At 38.5% G+C, this 26,222-nt stretch overlaps 1 protein-coding gene across 1 annotated transcript in view; it reads left to right on the top strand.

Moving 5' to 3' along the window:
- Positions 1-26,222, top strand: part of VIPR2 (vasoactive intestinal peptide receptor 2) — a gene marked incomplete at both ends in the record, with an annotated part of 60,348 nt that overhangs the window by 27,601 nt on the left and 6,525 nt on the right. The window contains 5 exons of the mRNA XM_082499688.1: positions 11,925-12,022; positions 16,443-16,584; positions 19,525-19,675; positions 20,582-20,642; positions 21,963-22,032. Coding sequence (XP_082355814.1) covers positions 11,925-12,022; positions 16,443-16,584; positions 19,525-19,675; positions 20,582-20,642; positions 21,963-22,032 — 522 coding nt within the window. The remainder of the gene's footprint in view (positions 1-11,924; positions 12,023-16,442; positions 16,585-19,524; positions 19,676-20,581; positions 20,643-21,962; positions 22,033-26,222) is intronic.

Below are 26,222 nucleotides of genomic sequence, written 5' to 3'. Positions count from 1 at the left end.
AAATTTAAGTAGCAATATGATCGCACCTCTGATGCTGAGTCTGATAAAGTGCTTCATGCTAATCATCTAAAATTTGTGCTTGTTTTTGAAAATCATAACACCCGAATTTACATATTTATAATTTTTGATGTAATGGATTCAAAATGCAGTCGTGTTTACTTAGCTTTGCAACAGTTTGAGAAGCAGGGTTAATTTTTGATCATTGAAGATTTCTGACCATTATAATACTAGACCAGTAAAATGGCCTGAAAGAAGGAAACGTACTCATTAGCCACAATTTCAAGTGCAGAATAGAGAATAATTAAAAATGTGTGTCATATGATAAAATAATTTCAATTGTGTAATTATTTCTTATTTGCTTATACTTAGTTTGAACAAAATTACCATGGTCATTATTAAGGTACTGATCAGCTTCAATCCTGAGTTATACCTCCATGTAGCTATTTCGCGTTCATCTGTTTGGCAGATGAATGGCCAGCAGATAGATTCAGTCCTGCTGACACTGACAGCTATTGTGCTGGACTAAAAGTACACAGGATTCTTGTTTTGGTTTTAGTGTTGTAGGGGTCATGTGCGTGTACAGAATGCCAGAAACATTATTTTAAATAATTTGTTTTTTTCTGGAGGAAGACAACCTCTTCTATTCTCCCTAGTGCGTAAAATTGAGGGTAGTCGTTTTACATCCAGGCTGCCTGACAGCTCCTGTGAAGCTGAGTACATAGCTAGAGGCTAAATTAAAGGCTCAGTTACATCAGTGTGGCTGGACAACTGATCTTGTGTTAGAAAGTTTATGCGGGGTTTCACCTTTTTTTCCTTCATTTAAGAACTGAAATCAGATACAAGTAAGATGGGTCCAATTTCAAAAGATTCAGTCAATGGAGTTTTTCTGAAATCAAATAAATCTAGACAGATTTTTCAAGATGGTATGGAATGATAAAAAAATTAAATAAATCCAACTTTTTTGTTGGGCTTGTTTCAATCAACCCAATGCTCTTTGAACCCCACAGCTACTTTCTTTATGCCGAAGTGCAAAACAGTCTCTGTTTTTCAGTGGCTGAAAAACATTTAAAGTCATATTTTCGATTCTGTGATATCAACACCTGCCATGCAAGTTTTTTGATAGTCGGTAATAATTTTGGTAAGCGTATGCAGTTGAATGCAATTTATGTATCTACGTCCACAGTTGGAGCTATCGGACAATAGTCCAGCTCCCAACTTGAATAATGGGGTTTTATGATGCCTTCAAAAATTGACAAGGTGAAGGATCTGTCAACTTTCAATTCTGTGAACTTAGTGAATATATCTAGTATAGTTCCATCTACTTCAAGAGGTGACCCGTGGCTTATATAGAAAGGGCGTGACTCTTGGGAGAATGTAAATATAATGGCTCCTGTATTTCTTGCCAGTGCTATAGAATCGGCCATTAGATGCTTTCTAAGCATTGAGATCATCTCAGTTGCAAGTTGATAATAGCTGAAGCGTGAGAGAAGTGAAGTAAAGGATGTCTCTAGTGGGAATCCTTTATTGCCTTCAGGGAATTTCTGAACCATTCACCATTCCCTTTAGCAGGAGCTTTTACTACTGACTTTGGAAATTTAGTTGTTACACATAAAAATTATCTCAGAAATGCTGTTAGATAAACTTGTGTTGAATTCTGAGACTGCCTGCAAATCCATTTAAGCTACTTTCCTTCTCTCTGTATGTTTATGAACAATTTTAAAAATAACATCATTCTTTTTTCTTTCTTTGCATGTTATTCCTTTTTTCTGTTTATTTGATGCCTTTGAAAACCGATAGCCTCCAAAGTTGGTTAACTTGGCAGCATGGTGGCAGATCATAGTCTAGCCAGGCCAGTCAAGAGCAGACCCGAAAGGAACAATTTGTCCGCTTAACCATGAAGCACCGAGGGGTTATGAATTAGATATAACCTCTCTGGGATGTTGTGGAGGCATTATTACAGACAGGTCACAGAATCACAGAATAGTCAGGGTTGGAAGGGACCTCTGGAGATCATCCAGTCCAACCCCCCTGCCAGAGCAGGGTCACCTACAACAGGTTGCACAGGACAGCATCCAGGTGGGTTTTGAACGTCTCCAGAGTGGGAGACTCCACAACTTCTCTGGGCAGCCTGTTCCAGTGCTCCACTACCCTCAAAGTAAAGAAGTTCCTCCTCATGTTAAGATGGAACTTCCTATGTTCAAGCTTGTGCCCATTACCCCTCGTCCTATCAATGGGCACCACTGAAAAAAGACTCCTCCCATCCCTCTGGCATCCTCCCTTTAAGTATTTGAAAGCATTAATAAGATCCCCTCTCATTCTTCTTTTCTCTAGACTAAAGAGACCCAAGTCCCTCAGCCTTTCCTCATATGAAAGATGTTCTAATCTTCGTAGCCCTTTGCTGGACCCTCTCCAGCAGATCCCTGTCTTTCTTGAACTGGGGAGCCCAGAACTGGACGCGGTACTCCGGATGCGGCCTCACCAGGGCAGAGTAGAGGGGGAGGATGACCTCCCTCGACCTGCTGGCCACACTCTTTTTGATGCACCCCAGTTATGAACTTCATGCAGTATACTTTCTTGGTAAAAATAGCAGACTATTTTATTCATAAGGGAAGGAGTCCATCAGGCAGAGAATAGCTTTCGATGATATTGTTCTCTCTCCTTCTACTTCTGTGAGTTTAGATTCACATCTCAGGAAACAGAGGGTACAAATAAAAAATGCAAGTTATTTGGTGAGTTATGAAGAGGAGACATAGCTCTAAGACATTGATTGTAAGATAAAAAGCGTGTTAGAGAAAGGCTTTTGACTCTTAATGCTTTTATTGAAATTTTTCCTCAAACAAATGCAACATAGGGATGCTATTACAACCAAACAAATGTAAAATCAACATCTCGGTTTTCTTTTACGTACAATAAAATCATTCTGCACCGCTGTCTTCTGCAAGATATCATTTAAGCATAGGATATTTTGGACAAAAATAACATCTTCAGTTTACAGCAGCTAGAATTGGAGCTGTGCTCACTACATACTCTATGCTCACTTTAGATCTGGTAAGAATGACATCTGCTTTTGACCAGTGTCTTGCTTTGAACGAATGTAAATTACAACAGAAGAAGTAAATTAAAAAGGCTAAGGCTCAAACTTCAGCTACCCAAAAACTTTAATCAGTTAAACTATGTGGGTTTGAAATAAGCTGAATTGAACATTGTATTTAATTTTATTTAAATTAGGTTTACTTGAATTACCTTAATTTCTAACTGACTGGCAAAGTATACATCATCTGCGTGCTGTATGTACATATAAAAGCCCCTTATCTATTGTGAGAATGGTGCAACACAAAATTAAAATCCACAATTGTTGTGGATTTCCATGGGGAAACAGTATTTATAGCATAGCTTAATCAGTAGCTTCAGACACCTGACCTTTTATTAAATCACCCTTCAAAGACGCCTCCTCCCTCGTTTCCATGTTATTTCTCTGTACCAAGCACTACTGGTTTCTTTTTCATTAGCCTTTAGCAACTTTGAGATACATGCTCGTTGTGTTACGCGCTAGCATCACTAGGATTATGTGCAGTTACCAAGTAATAGTATGATAGCTGCTAATGTAAGGATACATCACAAAACAGATTTTTGAACAGTAAGCAAAAAATATGTACTTTTGCATGACTAGAATTACAAGTGAGATGAACTTCATCTGACAAGATTGTACAATGTACTCGTCTACAAAAGGAGATCCAGTCTTTGGAGCCTAATTTCTTTGAATTGCCCCAATGAAGCACGTGAATCATAGTGTAGAAGAATCTGTTCTTCTCCGTTGACTCCCCCCATCTTGGGAGACAATGAGTAATTCTGCTGAGTTGCCTACCTTTTAGAAAGATTATATCCCACTGTTAAATGTGTTCAGCTAAATGAGTCTTACCTTATTCATTTCACCTAGTCACTAGTACATATTTGAAAGGTTTTAAAAGAATATGTTATATTTTTTCTTCATGATATTATTACTGAGAAAACGGACTTTTGGTATGAGAAATCCCATAAGAGTTAGACCTCAGCTGGAAAAATTCCAAATAAAAGTAAAAACAAATGCCAGACTTCATATGTTGGCCTTTAAAACAAGATGGAAAAAAAGAACAAAGGAGAAAATCTAAATGGAAATAAAACCGAAAGTTCTGTAATGCTTTTACTGCCTGATGGAAAGCTGACTAAATGAGTGGAGAAACTCCTGGGACAGAGTCACGTTGTCTGACTTTAGACATCTGTCATCTGCGTCTGCAGTAGTCTCTCTAGGTTCCATTCGTATTTAATGAAGAAAAAGTAGGTGTTTTTACTTCACTATCCTTCTAAATTATTTTAGATGCCTGTCTTAGGTTGACATGAATAGCACTCTGCTGCTTCTATTCATTGGTTATAAAGAGAATCTTGATACCTAGGTCAGATGACCTCATCCCTGCAAAAATCAGTGGCTATTAATGCATCTGTTTCTTTACTGTACTGTTCTGCACTTTATTCTAACTTATTTTGAGAAAGTAAACAGGAGCTGTGCATTCCTGGACAAGGAAAATATTCACAGGAAGGAAAAATTGCTTATCCTAAAAGCAACTTTATAGAGATCTCAAAAAAAAAAAATCCACAAAAATGGAAAAAATACTTGAATTACATAAACCAGATAAATTTCAGTGTTGTTACTCAGTGTCATGGATTCCAAGAAAAGGGGAAGTAAAAGATATATTGAGTTCAAATTGTTCTTGACATGAAGCAATGCAGAACATAGAAGCAGAATCGAGGCTTTCCCATGGGGACTTTGGTCTGACTGCAATTTCCCAATGATGACTTCCGGTCCAGAATCATCCCTATAAATATGAATGCCATCTAAAGACTATAGTGACCACGGATCGTTAGAGTCTGTAAATTGGTTGATCCTGTGCTCTTAATTGATGAAAGTATACTGGGTGCTGTGTCTAGGACACAGTGCAATTCATTCTGAAATGAAGACGGGCAAAAATATGGAAAAAGTGAGCAAAGGCAACGCAGACTAAGCATAGATATAACTTTGATATACTTGTCACCAAACAGTTTACGTATTTCCTAAACAAAAACTTCCAAGGCAAGACAAAAGGACAAAAATTAAGGAGAATGTACAAACTCTGTGTGGATCTGGTATACTTGGGCCTTTTAAGCATTATTAACATCATAAAAATACAGTACATAGATGAGAGAATTATATGATAACACAAGCAGTGATTGCTTTATAAGCAGTGAACTTGTTGAGTTGCAAATAATTGCATCAGAAGAAGTGATCAGAACACAAGAGATTTGTTCTTACCCATTCAGAGTAGAAGCCGAATGTGAAACCTTTCACCTCATGTGTCAGGTTTCCTTATCTGGTGGGCACTGACTTAGCTTTGTTCAGAACATCAGAGCAGGTGCTGGAAAAAATTTCTTGGGTCTCTCGTCATGTCTGTGCCAACACAGTCAGCCACATCAAATTCTTCCCAGTTTTTTACATTCACATATTCACCACATGTTTTAAAACCTGGAAGGCTGAAATTGACTTGCAAATCAAATTCCTGGAGTTAGATATTTACTTGAGATGTAGGTGTCTAATCATTAGTGTGTGGAAACAGGGCTTGATGTGATAGCCTAAGTATCTAGTACCATTTGACTCGCCAATGCCATTCCAGCAAAGAGGTCCTTTGTCAGATCTGCCATGTAGGTGTCTTGGATACTAAGGTTATCTTAGGAAGTTGGGTTAGATGAGTGAACAGTGAGGTGGATTGAGAACTGGCTAAATGGCAGAGCTCAGGGGGTTGTGACCAGCAGCAAAGTCTAGTTGGAGGCCTGTAACTAGCGGTGTTCCCCAGGGGTCAGTACTGGGTCCAATCCTGTTCAACATATTCATCAACAACCTGGACAATGGGACAGAGTGTACCCTCAGCAAGTTTGCTGATGACACAAGACTGGGAGGAGTGGCTGACACACCAGAAGGCTGTGCCGCCATACAGTGAGACCTGGACAGGCTGGACAGTTGGGTGGAGAGGAGCCTAATGAAGTTCAACAAGGGCAAGTGTAAGGTCCTGCACCTGGGGAGGAATAACCCCAAGCACCAGGTTAGGGGTTGACCTGCTGGAAAGCAGCTCTGCAGAGAGGGACCTGAGAGTCCTGCTGGTGTCATGGTTTGGGCTGAGCTGGCCACTAAAATGAACAACAGTTGTTCTCTTTTATTTTTCTCCCATTTAGAGAAGGGAGAGCATCTCCCTTCAGGGAGAGAAGAATGAGAGAGAAAAGAGTCTTATGAGATTAAAAAGAAACTAAACTACTTTCATGAAAATATTAATAAAATAATAAAAAATAATGAAATATATAGAATATATACAAAACCGTACCGAGCTCCCAGGGTGACGATCACGTCATCGGCAGGCACAGGGAAAATCCCAGACTGGACTCAGTGGTGGACGGGAACTGGATTCCAGGTCTGAATTCAGGAACACACTGATTGAGGTCAAGGGCTGACAAAAAGACAGTCCTCCTTGGACACCAGCCACTGAAGAAAGAGCACTGATCCTTTGATCCCTCAACTTTTATACTGAGCGTGATGCAGATGGGATGGAATACCCTGTTGGTCAGTTTTGGGTCACCTGTCCTGTCCGCTTTGCCCTGCAGTTGGAACTCCTCTACGCTTTTGCACTTCTGACCCTCCAATGGGGCCAATAACAAAGTCAGCTGCCCTTGGGGGTTACAGCAATAAGTATAAGCAGGAGCCTCTCTGTATACCATTCCTTGGTATAAATTATGAACAACCATGTCAGGGCAGGTTTAGATTGAATATTAGGAAGCATTTTTTCACTGAAAGGGTTATTAAACATTGGAATAAGCTGCCCAGAGAGGTGGTGGATTCACCATCCCTGGAGGTGTTTAAGAAAAGGGTAGATGAGGTGCTTAGGGACATGGTTTAGAAGTGGTGGTGTTTTTATCAGGGTAGGTTAATGGTTGGACTTGATGATCTTAAAGGTCCCTTCCAACCTCACTGATTCTATGATTCTATGTGGTGTGCCTCAGGGCTCAGTGTTGGGACCATTTCTGTTCAACGTCTTTATTGATGATCTCGATAAGGACATAGGGTGTATCATCAGCAAGTTTGCAGATGACACCAAGTTAAGCAGGAGTGTTGATTCCCAGGAGTACAGGGAAGCTCTACAGAGGGACTTGGATAGATTGGATCATTGGGCCAACACCAATGGTATGAGTTTCAACAAGGGCAAGTGCCAGGTTCTGCACTTGGGTCACAATAACCCCATGCTGCACTACAGGCTTGGGGAGGTGTGGCTGGAAAGCTGCCTGGCAGAAAGAGACCTGGGGGTTCTAATTGACAAGTGGCTGAATATGAGCTGGCAGTGTGCCCAGGTGGCCAAGAAAGCCAACAGCATCCTGGCTTGTATTAGAAATAGCGTGGCCAGCAGAAGTAGAGAGGTGATTGTGCCCCTGTACTCAGCTCTGGTGAGGCCACACCTCGAGTATTGTGTCCAGTTTTGGGCACCTCAATACAAGAGAGATATTCAGGTGCTGGAGCAAGTGCAGAGGAGGGCAACAAAGCTGGTGAAGGGCCTAGAAAACAAATCATATGAAGAGCGGTTGAAGGAGCTGGGACTGTTTAGTTTGAGGAGGAGGAGACTGAGAGGAGACATCATCTACAACTATTTGAAAGGACACTGTAGAGAGGTTGGTGCAGGTCTCTTCTCACAGGTAATTAATGACAGAACAAGAATGAATGGCCTCAAGCTCCAACAGGGTAGGTTTAGACTGAACATTAGGAAAGAATTTTCCACAGAAAGGGTGGTCAGGCATTGGAATAGACTGCCCAGGGAGGTGGTTGAGTCACCATCCCTGGATGTGTTTAAGAGACATTTAGATGTGGTATTGGGGGATATGGTGTAGGGGAGAACTTTGTAGAGTAGGGTAGACGGTTGGACTTGATGATCCCAAGGGTCTCTTCCAACCTAGACAATTCTATGATTCTATGATTCTATGTCTTATCACTCTGGAAGCAGATCCTGGCTGCAAAATATGCCATTAATTTCAGAGGGTTCAGTTAGTTAGAAGAGGCTTAACTGAAAAGTAAAATTACAAAACAGAAAATTGGTCAGTTTTACCTCAAACCAGGACAGGTAGATAACAACTTGACCACAAACCAGCAATGTGCACTTGTGGCCAAGAAGGTCAATGGTCTCCTGGGGTGCATTAAAAAGAGCATGGCCAGCAGGTCAAGGGAGCTTGTCCTCCCTCTCTACTCTGACCTGGTGAGGCCACATCTGGGCTCCTCAGTTCAAGACAGACAGGGAACTACTGGAGAGGTGCAGCTACAAAGATGATCAAGGGACTGGAGCATCTCTCTTATGAGGAAAGGCTGATAGACCTGGGTCTGTTTAGCCTGGAGAAGAGAGGACTGAGAGGGGATCTCATCAATGCTCGTAAATATCTGAAGGGCAGGTGTCAAGAGGTTGGGGCCAGACTCTTTTCAGTGGTGCCCAGTGACAGAACAAGAGGCAACAGGCACAAACTGGAACACAGAAAATTCCATCTGAAGACAGAAAAAACTTCTTTACTTTGAGGGTGCCAGAGCACTGGCACAGGCTGCCCAGAGAGGTGGTGGAGTCTCCTTAAAACCTGCCTGGATGTGATCCTGGGCAGCCTGCTGTAGGTGAACCTGCTTTTGCAGGGGGGTTGGACTAGATGATCTCCAGAGGTCCCTTCCAACCCCGACCATTCTGTGATTCTCTGATACCCTAAGTAGTACTGGATGACTACATTTAGGCAAGTAGATATGGTTTGTTCATTATGTCAGTGGAATTTCTGTTGACCAAACGGTGATGTCTGCTTAAGGATGAACTGAATGTCTCTCTTGACTGCATTTTTGAGGTCTTGATTCTGTAATCAATATCTCTGGCTGAGGAAGGAGGGGAGCTAGTATGTTGATATGAAAGTCAGAAAAGTTGGGCAAACCTTTTGGTAATGCAAAACGTTGCAAGTGGGATCTTGGCAGATGAGAACAGATCTCTGTTCTCGCTGACTTGGTAATAAATTATCATCCATGATAGCCAGCAAAGCTGTTCTTATCTTATGTACTGAGCTGAAATCAGCTTGTGCTAAATCTGACATGTTCATTTCAGTGGAGTGAGTTTGTAGCTTCACTTTATTTAGTCTGGCCAGCACAAAAAAGCAATTTGATAATGGGGTTTTATTGTTTAGATATTTTACAGCTAGAATGATGTTATTCTCTATTTGGTTTTCCTTTATGTATTTGAAAGGAGAGAATGAATATCAATGAGTTGAGGTATTCTATACTGATGAGCAGAATGTACACTTTTAACTGTGATTTAAGACATTTAAGACATTAAATGTAAAGGTGCTGATACATCTTAACTGAATCATTATATGTAATAGTAAGACATGTAATATCTTTGCATTTGTGTATATTGTACAGCCTGGATTAGTCACGCAGCACAATAAAGACATATTGCCATAGTACAGTCTTTGAAATCCACTCCCTGTAGTAGAGACGGAAACCTTTTGGATGAATTAATAGTAAAGGATATTATGACTCATTTTTGAGAAATTAATGTTAAATTTAGTGTCAGGTACAAGCCAATGACTTGAGTAATGAGTTCTCAGAAATGTCAAACGTTCAAGAGTAGCTACTTTCTATTGTCTAAATTACTTCTTAGAGTCACTGGACTCTGATCTCTAATGTTAATATGGGATAAGTAGTCACTAGCAACAGAAATATATAATCAAAATCGCTAATATCTTCATTGTAAACTAAATGTATTTTATTAATTGAAATATTTTTAAGGATCCCTGCATCAAAATAACAATGTTTCTAGTACTGTCAGATTCTAATAGTTCCTGTGTTTCGTATGTGTGCAGAGTTCTTTAAATAATCTGCAGAAAAAGGGATTCAAGGCTGTTGTGGGTTAACCCCAACAGGCAGCTCAGCCCCACGCAGCCACTCGCTCACTCCCCCACAGTGGGATGGGGGACAGAATCAGAAGGGTAAAAGTGAGAAAACTCCTGAATTCAGATAAAGACAGTTTAATAAGTAAAGCCAAAGCTGCGTGTGCAGGCAGAGCAAAACAAGTAATTAATTCATGGCTTCCCACCATGGCTTCCCACTTGGGAAGACAAATGCCGTAACTCTGAACATCCTCCCTTCCTCCTCCTTCCCCCAGCTTTTATCGCCGAGCACGGTGTCACATGGTATGGGGTATCCCTTTGGCCAGCTGGGGTCAGCTGTCCCGGCTGTGTCCGCTCCCAACCCCTTGTGCCCCCCGGCCTCCTCGCTGGCGAGGCAGCGTGAGAAGCAGAGAAGACCTTCACACTGTGTAAGCACTGCTCAGCAATAGCTAAAATGTCCCTGTGTTATCAACACTGTTTTCATCACAAATCCTACAAGCTTCTTTGAAGAAAATCAACTCTATCCCAGCCAAAGCCAGTACAAAGGCCTAACCCAAATGTCAGCAGTGAGAAAGTCAGCGCAAGAGTTTTTGAAGGAAGCAAGGAGGTAATGGGAGGAGGTTTAATGCCTAACCAGAGGGAACTAAATAATAAAATGTCAGGACTGTTATCAAAAAGGCTATCGCAGCTTACTTCTCTAATTAAAGAAAGAGATTTCTGTTTCCAGTGACACCTCAGATACCATTTTTAGCTCCTAACAAGCATGACCATTTCTATGAATACTCTTAAGGTCTATGGCAGTAATGTTTCCCTTATTTTCCCCCTTTAACCGTATCTACAATAGCACAGTTTCAGGATTTTTCATTTCATTTGACATTTCATTTAGTCTTTTCCATATCTGTGTATGTGCTAAGTGAATGTCCAACTAATTTCATCATGAATTGGGATTGCTAGTTACCTCTTTATTTGGCCTTTTAAATGCTATAAAAATAAATATTTAAGTGATTTGCTTTTCCTTTTGCTATCTTAGTTTATTTAAAAGTATTGCTTGCTTGCTACTTTTTACAAACATTGTTCAAGAAGGTGAGTGATATAACCACGTGCACTAAATATTGAAATTCTGTCTGTTATACATAGCACATTCTACACTGCTATTAAAACTTTCTGTTTCGTGACATTTTAAAAATCTTACCATTTTAATATTTTATCTAGCTTCAGTGGAAAATAATGTCAGTGTAAAGACTATTACAGGCATAAATGAAGAAGCAGCTTAATTCTGAGAGTATTTAGCATTATTTTTTTTTTGATGTTGTCATTCAGAATAGGGTTTAATGTAATATGTAGCTGGTAAATTTACAGATAACTGCAATTAATCAGGGAACTGTGCACTTCAGTCTGGTTTTCCTCTATTGAAAAATTTCTCTTCCAAGTTTTAGCAAATAACTTTACTAAAGGGAGAAAGGGTTGTTTGGGTCACAATTTAATAAAGTATTTGAGCATTTAGATTAGGAAATCAATGAGACTTAAACATGTCTTTAAAATTAAACTCGTATAAATGCATTACGAAGTACACTGGAGCAGAAGGACTGAGAGATTGTCTCTTTCAGACATAATCCATTCTTTCAAACTGTGGCTCATTTTTCCCAGTTTGATTGTGTTTATGGAAGCTGATGAATCTGATATTTTCTTTGACTTCATTGATGTGGAATAATCAGCTGAAATTATACCAGCTAAGTCTTGTCTAAGTTTTGAGTTCCTGAGGCTGAATTTTCTACTGAGGTCAATTGACTTGAGATGTTGCATTGCAAAAATATGTTGGAATAAATATACAACATTCTCATCATGTACTCTAGAGCAAAGAGTGAAAATAACACTATTTATTTAGCCTTCAGAGCTATTTAATGGAAAATTATATTATTTCACGGTCAATTTTAAATATAAGTAAGTGGTTTCTGCATATATATTTTTCTGTGCAGGTCGACTTCTATGTAAGGGTGAAGGCAATTTATACTCTTGGACACAGTGTATCTCTGATTGCTCTTACAACAGGAAGTATAATTCTTTGCCTTTTCAGGTATGTATTTTTCATGAGTAAATATGAACAATGATAAGACAGTTTTAACTGTTGTCTGATTGCTCAGATATTTATAAAATGCGTCGGTTCTACACTTTTCTCAATTAAACAGCTGCCAATAATGTAACGCTAACTTGATTTTTGCTAGCACCAGTCGTACTAAAAAATTTCAAAGCACTTTACAAATTTACAGACGTTACAGCCCGTGTAAGAAAGAATAGTCATTTAGGAATGGATTATATAAAGCATTTTCTATTTGGTTATTAAAATCAACAGCTTGAATTGCTCTTGAAAATTAGTAGGATGCCGGTCTTAACATTGGACAAGTGGGCAGCCATATTTTGCAGAAGCTTCTGAGTGGTCTTCAGGGGTACTAGTATCAAAGCTAATCATTAATTTGTCCAAGTGGGGCTGTAAAGGTATGGATAATTGTGCTGAAGGATAGCACTGGGTGTGCAATGTTTTTGTTAGGCAATGTTAGGAAAGGCGCTACTGTCGGTTTGGCATAATTTCTGGAAGTTTTCTGATACTGAAAGGATTCTCCAACTGGTAAAAGAAATTACAAAATGGTTTTATCAGCATCATAGCTTTTCTCAGTCTTTCCACCTTCATGCCTTTATGTATCACTTCTACCTGTCTAATAGAATAGCCTTTATATTCTCCATCATAAACTTCACACGACTCTTCCATTCCACTCTACACCAAGAAAAACAAGAAAATGCATCTCTCGGATTTGGTAGAAAAGAAGTACATATAATGTGTAGAGGCCAGCATGGGGTTTGTCAGAGCCTCATTCCTCCAATGAACTATTCCTATGGCCAGTTCTGTAAGCCTTTCAGTCTGCCATCAAATTTTCTCAATATTTAAATATTCAGAGACTATTCAGACCAGATACATAGCCCATAATTATATTTTGGAATATCTTTGAAAAAAATTGAGTCATTCGTGGTTATCTTCTTTCTACCAGCAAATGCTACAGGCAGATCATGCATTTTCAAAATTGTTAAAACCTAATAATGCATTTAAGACAGTGTGTTGTAGACATCTGAATGTTGTCCATCACCAGAAGTCAGTTATAACAAACGTATCAAGAATTTCAGAGGTGTACTCAAAACCTTCAACTTCAGTTTAAATATCCAAGTTGAGAACTCCTCAACCTCTCTGTTGAAGTCAGTGGAAAGACCCAAGCTTTTTTTTTAGAGGGGAACACAGGGTATTCTAGGTCTCCCCCTAAAGAACCCTGTTTCTCTGTTATCTACAGGGAGTGTAGGGGCCTCCTAACGTAGTGAGTTGAATTAGGAACCCAAATAAGCTGTAAAAATGCCCTGTTCAGTCTATAGTTTCCCAAGCACATAGCAAGCAGACAGTTATTATGGAAGGCTGCAGCTGAAGCAATTGTAAACTATCAATACCAGAAGTGAATGCAAATACCTTTGCGTGTAAGTCTGTTTGTCTCAGACATGTTGTAGGGCATCCCGTATGTTATGGTCATTTTTAGGGAAAATAAGAATGTTTCTGTAAGTTTTAACTTTTCACTACTCAGCTGGTAACACCTCCTATCCAAGAAACGTACTTCACCCTGGAAAGTCCCAGGATTCTTTCTAGAGAATGTCAATATACTATTTATAAAGGTCAGTCACTCACCCCTGAAACATATTCACCTTTGAATGTAACTGGCAAACTTTCACCTTGCTGTGTTTAAAAAGGAGGACAAAGAAAAACTATTCTAAGTGAAACTATCTAAAGGAGATTTGGTAGTTAATAGTGAGTTAAAAATTAGAAGTTCCTAATGCAGTAGGGTTGTCAAAATCCTGACTTCATCCAGCAGGATTAGTATTTTAACTCTGGATATTAGTAACACAAAAGATTATTAAAATTGTGCATTGCTGGATTTGTATATTTATGCTTCAAATTATACTGCATTTAATCCTGAACATGTGCAGTATTTTTAATGAAGGAAAACATGGAATAATGTGGAGTTTAATTTAATTGTAGGTAATGTGTTCCTGAGAAGGAAGTGGAAATTCTTTTTTAAATATTACAACTTGACTTCTGCAGTCCGTCATATATTGTTATGTATTGTCTGGCAGAACAGATACAGCCTCAGGGCTTTGCAGTTGTTCATAAGATCAACTATAAGCACATGAAAAGCAGAACTGCTGGGTGGGGAAAGGAGAGCTGTTTCTGAAAGTTTCCATACAGTTGCAATATTCTTTTTGGCATTTCTTCCAAGGAACTGGACTTGATTTTAATCTATACATAAACATTATATGGGTTCCCATTATTAATATTTGTAAAGGACACATTTAGAAGCATTGTAAAAGGAAAGGATTTTATATCTGGCAGATCTTTTAGTCTCAAAACAAAGACATAAAAAGTGAATATCTGTAAATACCTTGCCAGACTAAGCTGACAGCATTTTTAAAGTTACTGTGGTGCAACTCCCCATGTAATACACTATGTACATATTACAATTAAAGCTAATTGGTGGCTTTCCGACACGATATTTTCCTGTTGCGGGTTGCCGATTTGTCAGGCACGTTCTTGCTTCTGCAAACTTAATTTATATTAGCAAAGCTAATAATTTTGATTTAGTCAAAAGAAGTTTCTTTACCCTTCTTAAAATGCAAGTTTCTATTTCTTCATTTTGAATGTCTAACTTTTAATGTATCATAAAGTTTTAGAAAAGTGGAAATCAAATGATTGAAAATACATAGTATTTTTGAAATATTTTTTAAAAGGTCGGTTTGTTCCAACTCAGAGTGAAAATAAATTGTAGAACAGCATATTTCTACGTAACTGCCATTCTAGATCTTACTATAGATCTTAGTATACTTCCTTCAGGGATACCCTTGTATGACAAAACCTTCCAAAAAAATGTCGGTTTCCTTGATATGTGTTTCTTACCAAGGAGAAAAACATAAGTCTCCATCATTTCTGTAAGATGTGCTCTCATGTGCATCAACTGTCTGTAAATGTTCCTCACATGGTATTTTTGTATCGGGAGGTATTTATATCAAAGGAATAAGCATGATAGCTTTTGTTGCATTGTTAAAGAACAGCATTTCCTTGTTGTTCCGAATCATCTTACATATCCCAAATAAAAATACTTTCTTGCCAACTACCTCCAAAATGTCGGTTTGGCAGCCTTGTGTATATCCAACATTAATTATTTCAGCTACTGACTGGGATGAAGAAGTAATAATCTGAATTAGTTACTCAAGAAAAATATTTTCCCCCATTTGCAGCTTGCAGGTATCTCTGAATTCTGTAAGAACATATGATGCAGTCCAAAGTAATAGTGGTATTTCAGTTTTTCTCAGAACCTGTTTCAGCAAAGGACATGCATAGCCACAGAAATCACTGGATTTTTAAGAACTGCTTTGAGTTCAGCCTGATATTCTGTCCTTTGCCAAACTGGGGGATAGCAGGATGGATCTGTTATTTATTTCCCTACACTCGCTGTAACTATCCTTGCTTTAGTAGTTTCAGAATGGTTTATTTTGTGTTGTTTGGTGAAAATCAAAACATGAAGACTACTTCGAAGCTGCCACTGCAGGTGCCACTGCCACCATAACATTCTATTGTATCTTCATTCTTTCATTGCTCTTACTTGCTAAAATGCCCTGGCTTCTGGCTAGTTTCCAGGTGCAATTCAAGGTGCTGGTTTTGACAAAAAAAAAACTCCTCTTAGCAGTTTGGTTTCTGGGGATTTGCTATTAAAAAAAAAGTTCTGTTAAATGGGAAGATCTTGAAGGGAATGTCTTTTCGGTGAAAAACCCTCAATTTATAACTTGGTTCCCCTGGGCACTCATTCACTTACTTGGAATATTTAAATTTTCATTTGTTTGTCGGGCTTTCACATGGCTGCTGGACTAAAGAAGAGTTTTACATCTCACTGGATAGAAAGGATAGGCAATCTAATGTTTCAAATGCATTTTTTAATTGTTCTTGCATACAGTCACATTATAGGATGAAAAGCCATTATTTAGCAAAATGCAGGAGTTAAATAAAAAATGAAACCAGAAAATAATAGGTGAGCATGTCTGAAATATCTCCAGGATAATCACATTTTTATTTGCAAGAAAAACACTGGGCTGAGTGGACACACAGAAGGATAAAATAAACTATCTTTATTGTCAGGTTTTGTTAAAGTGTGGGATCTTTTGGTCTGTGATACTTATTGAAAAGGAAAAGGAGTAAGAGGTACTTTATTTGTATATTTTGGACAGCCTATAATAATGATGAGGATGATGATAAAACAAAACAGCAAGGCAGCACTGACAGTATGACAGAGGAGGAAGGGGTAGGCTCTTACTCAAGGTTCATATTACTAAGAAATGACTGGAGAGTAATAAAAGTCTCTTCAAGAGCTTTCTATCTCAAAATCAAAAATAACTGTTTTTAAATCTCTTTTCAGAAAACTTCATTGTACTCGGAACTACATCCATCTGAACCTGTTCCTCTCCTTCATTCTAAGAGCAATCTCTGTTTTAGTCAAGGATGATATTCTCTATTCCAGCTCCAACACAGCTCACTGTCCAGAGGATCAAACCTCATGGGTAATAAACCTCATTTGCTACATGGTATAATACTATTGTGTCACTAAATTTTCCTCCCTGATCCTTTTAAATATTTAGGAATACCAAACTGTCAGTGTAGACAATTCTATAGGAATATAATGACTAGCAAAATGATCTATTAGAATTAGCCAGAGAAAGAAGATTGTAGCACAAGCAAGAGAAGTCAATGTTGTTTTGCACGTCCATGAAGGGACAACATGTCCTCTGCCAAAACAAATCATGACCAGCTATACCTCTGAATACCTATGGCCACTGCATTAATCATTTGGGATAGTTTAAGACAAACAGCACCATTAGATGGGAACGGTTAAAGGCAGCTGATCTGGAAATGTTTCAGCAGCTTTATCAGGAGTCTCGGAATTGGACAGATAACAATGGAGGGAGAGAAATGAGTCAGGGAATTAAATATTTGCAGGAGTTGTCTTTATTAACTCCTCTGTGCTTTCTGGCTGTGACAGAAGTGTTGTCATCTGCATTGTTGGCAAGCTAATGTGTTTACTGCATTTTCATGCACAGGGGTTAAAAAAATCTCAAGTCTTGCAGTTAAAAGACAGACCTCTATATGATGTTCACCATTCTCTGCCTCCGTTGTTTCAGCAAAAGTGTTGCAAAGGAGCCCTTCAAATATTGCTGAATACCTTCTGAATTGAATTTACTGCAGTTTCAGCTTGTGAGAAAAAAAATGGAAGATATTTTTTTGTTGATGGAGCCATCTTGTCCCAAAGCATAAAGTTCTTAGCAGTGACTACCAATCTGTATGTATGAATTTGCAATCTGGGATATTTCTAATGAAGACAAATTGGCTCTGAGTTAACTAGTCCCAGAGTAGGCAAAGTGGTTAGTAGGCAAACTGCCAGGGATAATCAAAAGTTCTTAGATCCTTGAAAGATTAGTCAATGGACTCTCAAAATACTACTTGATTTCTGCAATTTCTTTATTCTCCAGTTATTCTTGGCTGCATAGCCTCATACTTTTCTATTTGAATATGTCCAATTTTGTGGGCTGTTGAGTAATTTCTGTTGCATTATATGTGGGATGATCTGATGCCAGCTTGGCAAGGCTGTTTTGTCTTGCATTGGCTGGATCTTACCTTTCTCATGTAACAGCACGCAGGGTTTGCCCCTCTGTCACGCGTGTGTGATCTTCCACAGTTCTGCTGCACTCACAGATCTCTAAAGGCACACAATTCAAAATGCAATGTAACTAGGTCCTGGATATGAATGATGCAAAGCCATAATTTTGGCTCTTTACTGACAGATACCTTCGCTGTTTAGCATCTGGAAATAAACCTGATACAAGGATTAGCTGCAGGGGGAAGGAAAAATATTTTGATGCAAGGTTCTGGTTTGTAAATAGATAATATAATACAGGGGAGTGTTGGAATTTAAAAGATTATGAAAACTTTAGACTTTGAATGCTAATCTGGTTTTAAGTAGTCATAAGCATAAAAGAAAATTTCAGCTTGCATTTTGAAATATTTAATTTTCTCCATGTTAAATTTTCTGGCCCATTACTGGTCTGCAATGGATAACCCTTCAGTGCGTACTAAGTCCGGAGGTAGGATTAGTCTTACCAAATGAGATGACTGAACTAAGCTGTTTCTCTGGGTTTCTGTCTTTCTCACTGGACAGTTTATCTCATCTGCTTTAAGACTTTCTCGGGACATGCCTGTCTCTCTTCGTGAGCTGTATAAGGAGCTAGTTGGCTAGCAGGTGGCTAGCTTTCACCAGAAACCTTGCTTGTAGGCAGCTAAAATTAGGTGAAATGGATTCAACCCTTTTGGGCTTTTACTTAGTTGTCCTTATAGGCATGTACACAGGCATAAATATAGGCATGTGTGTTACTTGGGATGCACTGAGATATCTGAGACACCACAACGGGCTGATGGATACAAGAAGTATCTCTAGGAGGTCTGTGCCCTTCTGGCTTAGCAGCTGGTAACTGGGGCCCCTGATGGCATCTCACTTCATAAAAGACACCTACGTTTAGACAGAGGGATCAGTCACTAAATGAGTAAGTTACCTACTCAGGTATTTGGTGTACTTGGAATTTAAGAGAAACAGTGGAGAATACGGAGGGGATTTAAAACGGGGAAAAGAGTAAAGCAGGCAGAAACTGGAAGTTTAGTCCATTTTGTTTAGTCCGTTACATTCACCATATCATCACATTTCTCAGCTCAGTCTCAGCAGAAACATTTTCATGTTCAATTCTCACATCCCAGATTCCTGCTGGGAAGTACCAAAGTAGCAGCGGCCAGCACTGTGGAACATCAGCAGCACAGACATCTGAAAATTAATTCTGAAGAGCAGCACACAGACTATAAATATATTGGGACTTCATTTTATGATACCTGCTTATGTGGTTTGTTAATTAAGAAACACTAAAGCATTTTCTAAAGGGAAAACATAATTTTTAAAAGTCCAGTTAACTCTTTCTTCTGTTTAAATTATTCATCATGTATAGTTACATTTTTCACTCAGTTTCCCATTTAGGCTTGAAAAATACATAAGTAGTTTCTTTGCTAATTTTTACTATATTAGGAAGCCAGCTGGGATTTTAATATATTTATTAGCCACCTAGTAGATGATCATTTCATCTAATAGCCGTTCATTAACTAACTATTGCAAATGTGTGCATTTATTGATAATCACTACCTTTTACAATATTATGCTATGAAGTTTTCAAAATTTCTGGACAAATTGACTATGAGAGCCATCTAAATATTTTTTTTTATAATTCATTTTCGTTTTATATATACAGTAATATTTACAATGTCTCAATTTGCTTGAATGAAGGAAAAAAATTCTACTGGACCTGGCTTACTAGTATAACATGGAGAGTTAAGACCTATAGGATATGTTAATAGAATAACACGGCATCTTTCCTGCAACGACTTTGATCTCTATTCTCATATTTCAGGTGGGCTGCAAGGCTATTTTGGTGTTTTTCCAGTATGGTGTTATGGCAAACTTTTACTGGCTCTTAGTTGAAGGACTTTACCTCCACATCCTCCTTGTGCTAATATTCTCCCCCAACAGACACTTCACAATCTACCTGCTGATTGGATGGGGTAAGAACTTAAACATCTTCCAGTAATATTCTTCTGTCTGTCTGTATTAGGCTCAATATTTCATACCAAGGTAGTCATGCCGTTTCTGCCGGATGACTCCTCAGACTTACTAGTTCCGCAGTTCAGCTCCAGCATAGGGTACAGCCGCTGTACCGCGGGAGAGAGCAGGCACAAAACTGCTGAAGCATAACTAGCTTGCTGCTTGGCATGGCTCTCACCTGTGCCACTCTGCACAATGCCCAGGGGTTCTTCAGGATATAGGCCTGCCACCGCAAAACTTAGGATTCAGGCTGTCCTAATTTGGGAGGAAAAAGAAAGTTTAGCTGCGCAGCTACAGGCTATGCTATGCTGTTTGCCTTTTTGAAAAGCCCAATAATAATTGTCCCTCTGGTTTAAATACATGTATTCCTTTCATTTCCAGAAAGTGCAATGATATTTATACAGAGCACTTTAAAGCTTCCAGTAATAGGTGGTCATAAAACACTTAGGTATTTCTGGGAAATGGGAATAAACCAGTGTGTGGGAATGGTTCCTTATGAAATGATTTACACTTTGGTTTTATATTGAAGTCCTTGGAAGTGAGTTGGGTACGCATAACTTGTATCTATCTCCCTGTAGGTCACTCTGACAGTTTCAAAGAAACCGAAGAAAGGCATGTTCTTTGAGTATTAGTCATTACGGCTGCATTTTTGTAAGAAATAAACCCACTTCCCTGCAGTCTTTGTTTGTAATACATTGCTTAATATCGCATAGCTCAGCAGATGGGCCTCTCCCTCCATTGACTAAACTGTTTGCTATATGCTGTATATTGGGGGAATAATTGGTTACTTGCAGGGTGAACTTGGGGTTTTTTTGGTGGACTTATATTTTTGTGATCATCCTCTAAACCTCTTTGGGATTTTTCAGGAATTCCTACCATATTCATTATTACCTGGACGGTGACACGGATCATTTTAGAGGACACTGGGTAAGCGTGAGGGGGAGAGAAAGCTTAAAGCCTCCAACTATGCCAATAGGATCTTTGCCTTGGATACGGTGGTGTTCACATAAAGGTAGTTTGCTGTTCAGAAGGGGACGAGCGCAGAACTGACATTTCAGATGCAGAAATAACGGGACGGGTGTTTAGGAGGCCTTCAGCATGCTGTTTGTGCTTGCTGTTTGTTTGCTTTCTCCTCCTCTAAAGGCAGGAGAGCAGAGATAGGTTATGACTAACGTTACCCCTTGTGACCCACTGACCCACATATAGAGCTATCTGCTTTGGAAGTCAAAATAATACTTAAAATAGCAGTTGGGTTCAGGGCTGTAATACAGTGCAGTAACTAAGAATGCACTGGGCACAAGATTGAAATCTAGACAACTTTGGGTATATCTAAATTACATTCCCAGAAGTGAAGCAATGTGATGTAAACGTATGGAAGTTGGGTAAAACTATGACTAACAAGAGCTAGGCCTAGCTCCTGGCCTGGGAAGGGGAACCAAGAGAAGAATTTTGTAGGAAGATCAGACTTGCTGCTACCGCCGGTCCCAAGGAATGGCAGAGCATTCCTTGCTAGTGGGATAAACAGTTTTCACACTCCTTTTTTTCAACCTGACTAATATTTTTCAATTGATTCTGTAATTAAACTGAATAATCACGTCCTATATAATTTCTAAGTTTTCTTTGCAAGACCTCTAACATAATCTGAAGGCTAACTGCTTTTTCCTTTGTCTTTATGATCGCAGTTAGAGGAACTCTAAAGGGTATTGCCCTTGCTTCAGATTAATCTTTCAGAGCACTTATTCGCAGAGGATTTGGACTAAAAGTGCTAAGCCTACAGTGAAAATTAAATCTTCATTTTTTCAGACGGAGTTTCAGGTTCAGTCTCACATTTTCTTAAACCAGTTCCAGCCGTTTGTAACCTAAATATCCCACAAGGAAATGATGTCATTTCAATTGTAGCTGTCAGTTGCATTAGATCTTCCTGCTACCCAGAGGCTGGTGTTAAGTGCTTATTGGAAAAGTGTCCTTACACGAAGTGAAACTAAGCTTGGTTTCCCTAAAGGTCAATGTCCTCTGTGATTTCTAATGGTAGTCTCGTGTGCCTGATGTTTTAGCTGATTTGAACATGCATATTAAAACCAGAGAAATAAAATTAAAAGCAGAAAAAGATTGAATGCCAAATTCTAGGCTAGAATAGGCATTATTTTAGTGTGCTTTGACTTGTATATAAGAAATACTTGTCCTCATAGGTCTTGCTTGCCAGATGATATTAATGTCAACATCATTTTCCTCTTTTTTTTTTTATAGTTGCTGGGATACAAATGAGCATGGTGGTCCCTGGTGGGTTATACGAATACCAATTTTAATTTCGATTATAGTAAGTAAACTTTGAAGCATGAATTTTAGATCAGTTCAGCATTGTGAAGTGCATATAGCCATTATTCTTTACTGGTAGTTACAGATAGGCAAGAATTCTGTTTTAATGAAAAGAAATTGCGCTGCAGGAGAAATGTTAAACAGATGCCAAGGCCATTAAAATTTGTTGCCTTCAAAATTTATCTGCCTCCTATTAAATGAGCAGTTGCTTTTATTTGTATGTTGTTCTTTCTTTAACGTCTCTCCTGTTTATGAGCCTGGGGGAAGCAAAAATCTAATTATACTTTTCAATGAATTGCAGATTTGATTTTGCTTGTAAATAGCTAGCCGTGCAATTGAGAATCTGATATTATTGCAGCCATAAAAAAATATGGCTGCGTATATCTTTATTTAATTGGTAGCCTACTGAAATAGATACTGAACATGAAGTATTTGCAAAAGAATACCATTTGAGAATTTCATGGGGCTTTTCCTGTATGGAGCTCATTAGAATTACTGGAGTAGCATAATAAAATTCCTGTTCATTGTGATGTTTGTGTAATTCATTTGGACATAGTATGGTTATATGTCCGTTTCCGAAAGCAGTCACAGTGCAAATTTATACATTTTGGATACACTTGCTTTAATATTTTAGTCAGAAAAATTAGAGCATTATTAGATCACACAATATTTCGAGAGTCCAGTTTAGCCCAGCTCTTACACTTGGGCTTGCCATTCAATCCATGTCTGCTGAAAATAATTTTGAGAGAACTTCCTATCATCTTCATCAGAGTGAATTCTACAGTGTTTAAAGAGAAAGCAGAGTAGGCATATGTGTGAAATGACATAAGGTAAGGACTCACAGAGAAGATGTTTTATGATAGGAAGAAATGAGCATGCAACAGAACTGCAGCATGAAGAGAATACCTGTACCTCAGAGGAGCTGGAGAATGAAGGATGGTCCAGAGTAAAGAAAATAAGCTGAAAGATTAAAGCAAAAAAAACCACCTAGTGTTTACAGAAAGATGAAAATTTATTCTCTGGATATTCAATTTAAACAGCTATCTGGTAGACAGCTGAGACTTCACGTGCCAGAAAGCAGTGCTTCTCCAAAGAAGTCCTAGACTTGGAAACGGAAGTTATCCAAGTGCTCAAGACTTGAATTGCATCTGGATCTTAGCAAAGGCTGGAAAATGAGTTGTAGGTTAAGAAAATGGAGTCATGGTCAGTCAGCAGAAGTCCAGAATATCATAAAACGCAGACCAGAATCACTGTTTGACACAAAGGAACAGTCATTCTCATTTTTTAATGATTCTATTACTGATTTGATACAAAGGGGTTATAAGACATAGGGAAACATTTTGCAAATGACCTTTTTTGGCTTGTTGAGTGCACGTTTAGGATCTGCTGTCTCCTTCCAGATATGTTTCTTTTCTTAAACAGCATGTTTTAGGGATGAGAGCAACTAAAGATGGCCACGTGATTCTGCAGCGTGCACTGTGTGAAGCCACTTACTTCTCCAGTTAGATGATTCTCCAGCTGTTTGATCAACTACATTTTGCATTTGGGAAGTTAAGCTGTGAAAGGAGAATTCAGAAGTACAGGTAGTTATAAAAGCAGTGACATACACCCTTTCCCGCCAGATCAGTAACATAGCTTGTTGGAGCATCGAACTATAACCAGCATAATCTTTGTGGCAGCTAGGATGCTATGCAAAATTGCTGCTGTGCAAAGTAGAGTGTGCATTCATGGAGCAAGAGTTAATGAAGTGTCATGTAAAATTGGCCTTTGATGACTGAACAATACTACATTCACGAGAAAATAATTTTTGATATGCACACGCTGTGATAAGCTCAGTGTTTCCTGTTACCTTCTACAAACTAAAATTTGAAGATTCAAATCTTTGAATACTGAGGTCAGTGCTGCCTGCCATTCAATAACGAAAACGGATAACTGCAAGTTCTTTGGATAGGTGTTGTGAGAGTCGTGATGTTTCTCAAAGAAGTGTGGTGTACTGACATCATACTGACACAGTGCCTTTAGTCTGTTCTCAAGAATGTAGGAAGACTGGAAAACTTACAGAGAATGGTGGCAAGGATGATCAGCAGTAACAAATGGCTTCAGTAGTAGGAGGGAAATCTGTCTAAGCAGTCAATGAGGTGAACACAGGAAATCTCTGAAAGAAGCTGAATTTCAGGAAAATAAAGGAGAGCAGAACACCTGAGCTGAGAACTCTCATCAACTGTCTTATGTACCAGCATGAAAGAAAGCCCAGAGTATGGCTGATGTTGAAAATCTTTAAGAGGAGAGTGTAGAGCGAAGAAAAGAAGAGTAGACTAGAGCCTGATTGTGAGGATGATGCCATGAATATATTTTTGAAAGAAAGAGGAAATCAAGCAAAGGTTTTAAGGAACAATGGTTTAACTGCTTTAGATTTAACAGGAAGTCTGCTCAGTCTTCATGCCATATAAATCATCTTCCATTGATTTCTGTGTTAAACATTTTCACTGCTTAGAAGATTATATTTTCTATAAGTTTATTATCCAACAGTAAATAATATTGTGAGAGAGCAACTTCTGAAGTCACTTCTCAAAGTGGGAATGGCTTCAGTTAATCCAGTGTGTCAGAAGCCTTCCCTGACGTCTACTCCTGACAATTTTGGCTTGAGAAAAGTTATTTGGCAGGCTTCCACACTTGATGCTGTACACATTTCAGAGTTGTTTAATTGGGGGTGACTATTCCAAACCGTTAATTTGGTGTACCACCATATTCTCCATTTGGCAAATGCCTCCACAGCTGTGTTCTCCGTGCTTCCACTTGCATAAACTGCTCTGATTTGGGAAGGAGTGATGTTCAGGTGGAGACAGTACTTTGGTCACATCAAAGTAACTGAGAAATTTTTATCTAGTTGTCTCACATTGCAGGTAGCGTGAGGGACTAAATAGCAAGAAAGAAGCAACATGAAGACATTTTAAATGATACACACTCAGGCAATGTGTTTAGACTCAAAAGCTTACTTTCAGAAGTCATCAACCAGCAGAAAGGGTATCAGCAGTGTCTTCTTGTTACTCCACTGAAGAGGCATCATTTGTCATCATCTCTTGCCATTTCTCTGCATTCACATTATTTTCTCATTTTACTGTTATTAGATATTCATTCAACAATATACATATTCTAGTCTATTTAAAGACATTATGCTCAAATGATTTTATGGGACTGAAAAGCTACAGCACTAAAAGTAAAATTCCAGGGCACTGCTTGTTTCACATTTTATTGAAACATACTCTTCTAAACCAGATATGTACTGTAAAGGATTTTTTAAAATGATCAATTCAATAATAATCTTGCAGAAATTAATTTGCTCCACTGTAGTAAGTCAATGGCAGTTGCCACCTTTAGATTTTAATATCCAGTTTCCACTGGCTGAATTTAAAAGCTCACTAGTGCCAAGAACTGTTACAAACTCCAAAGAATGTATGTTTTTTGTTAATCCAAGAGTGTGTTTACAGAGAGAGAGTTGTGTTTGAAAACAGACTTAAAAGTAATACATGAATATCATTCAAGAACAGGAGTCACCTGACTTTTTTTGCAGCAGTTTTGTAGATGATTTGGTGCCTCAGAAACCAAATGGACAACAGTTTATTCTGTTACAGTAGAAACTAGGGATGCCTATGAAGAACAAAAAGTTATTCTGCCAATCCCTTTGCAAATACAGAATAGAGATTTTTCCTTCTCCTATTTTGTGACTAACAAATATGCAATAAAATGGAATCTCTCTCCTTGTCCATTATTACTAGCTCCAGTGCATATGACACACTAAATGAATATCCCTTGGTCTGTACACTCTGATGTGGTAAGTCTGTAGATACAATCAGCAAGAATACCTGCTTCTGCCTGTTACTTTTATAGGAGACTTGCATCAAAAAAACCTTCAAATTCATCGTCATCTTGAAAAATTTATATTTACTTCAGTGAAGGCCTATCTTTTATAACATTTCTTTTTTTCTTATTTATTCAAAAATATTAGATTTAATTTTCCTGATTTTTTATTTAATCACTGTCAGTTCCTGTCACTTCCCTTCACTTGTCATTTCAAACAAAATATGAAATACAGAGGGATATATAGTTGATAGTTTATTATTAACATCACTGATTGAACTAGGTTATTTCAGAGAAGACACAGAAAGCCGTTGAGCTTGAAAAGCTTACAGC

The sequence above is a fragment of the Vanellus vanellus genome (genome assembly GCF_965231255.1).
Source record: "Vanellus vanellus genome assembly, chromosome: 2".
Taxonomy (NCBI): domain Eukaryota; kingdom Metazoa; phylum Chordata; class Aves; order Charadriiformes; family Charadriidae; genus Vanellus; species Vanellus vanellus.
This window is presented reverse-complemented; position numbering and strand designations above follow the sequence as displayed.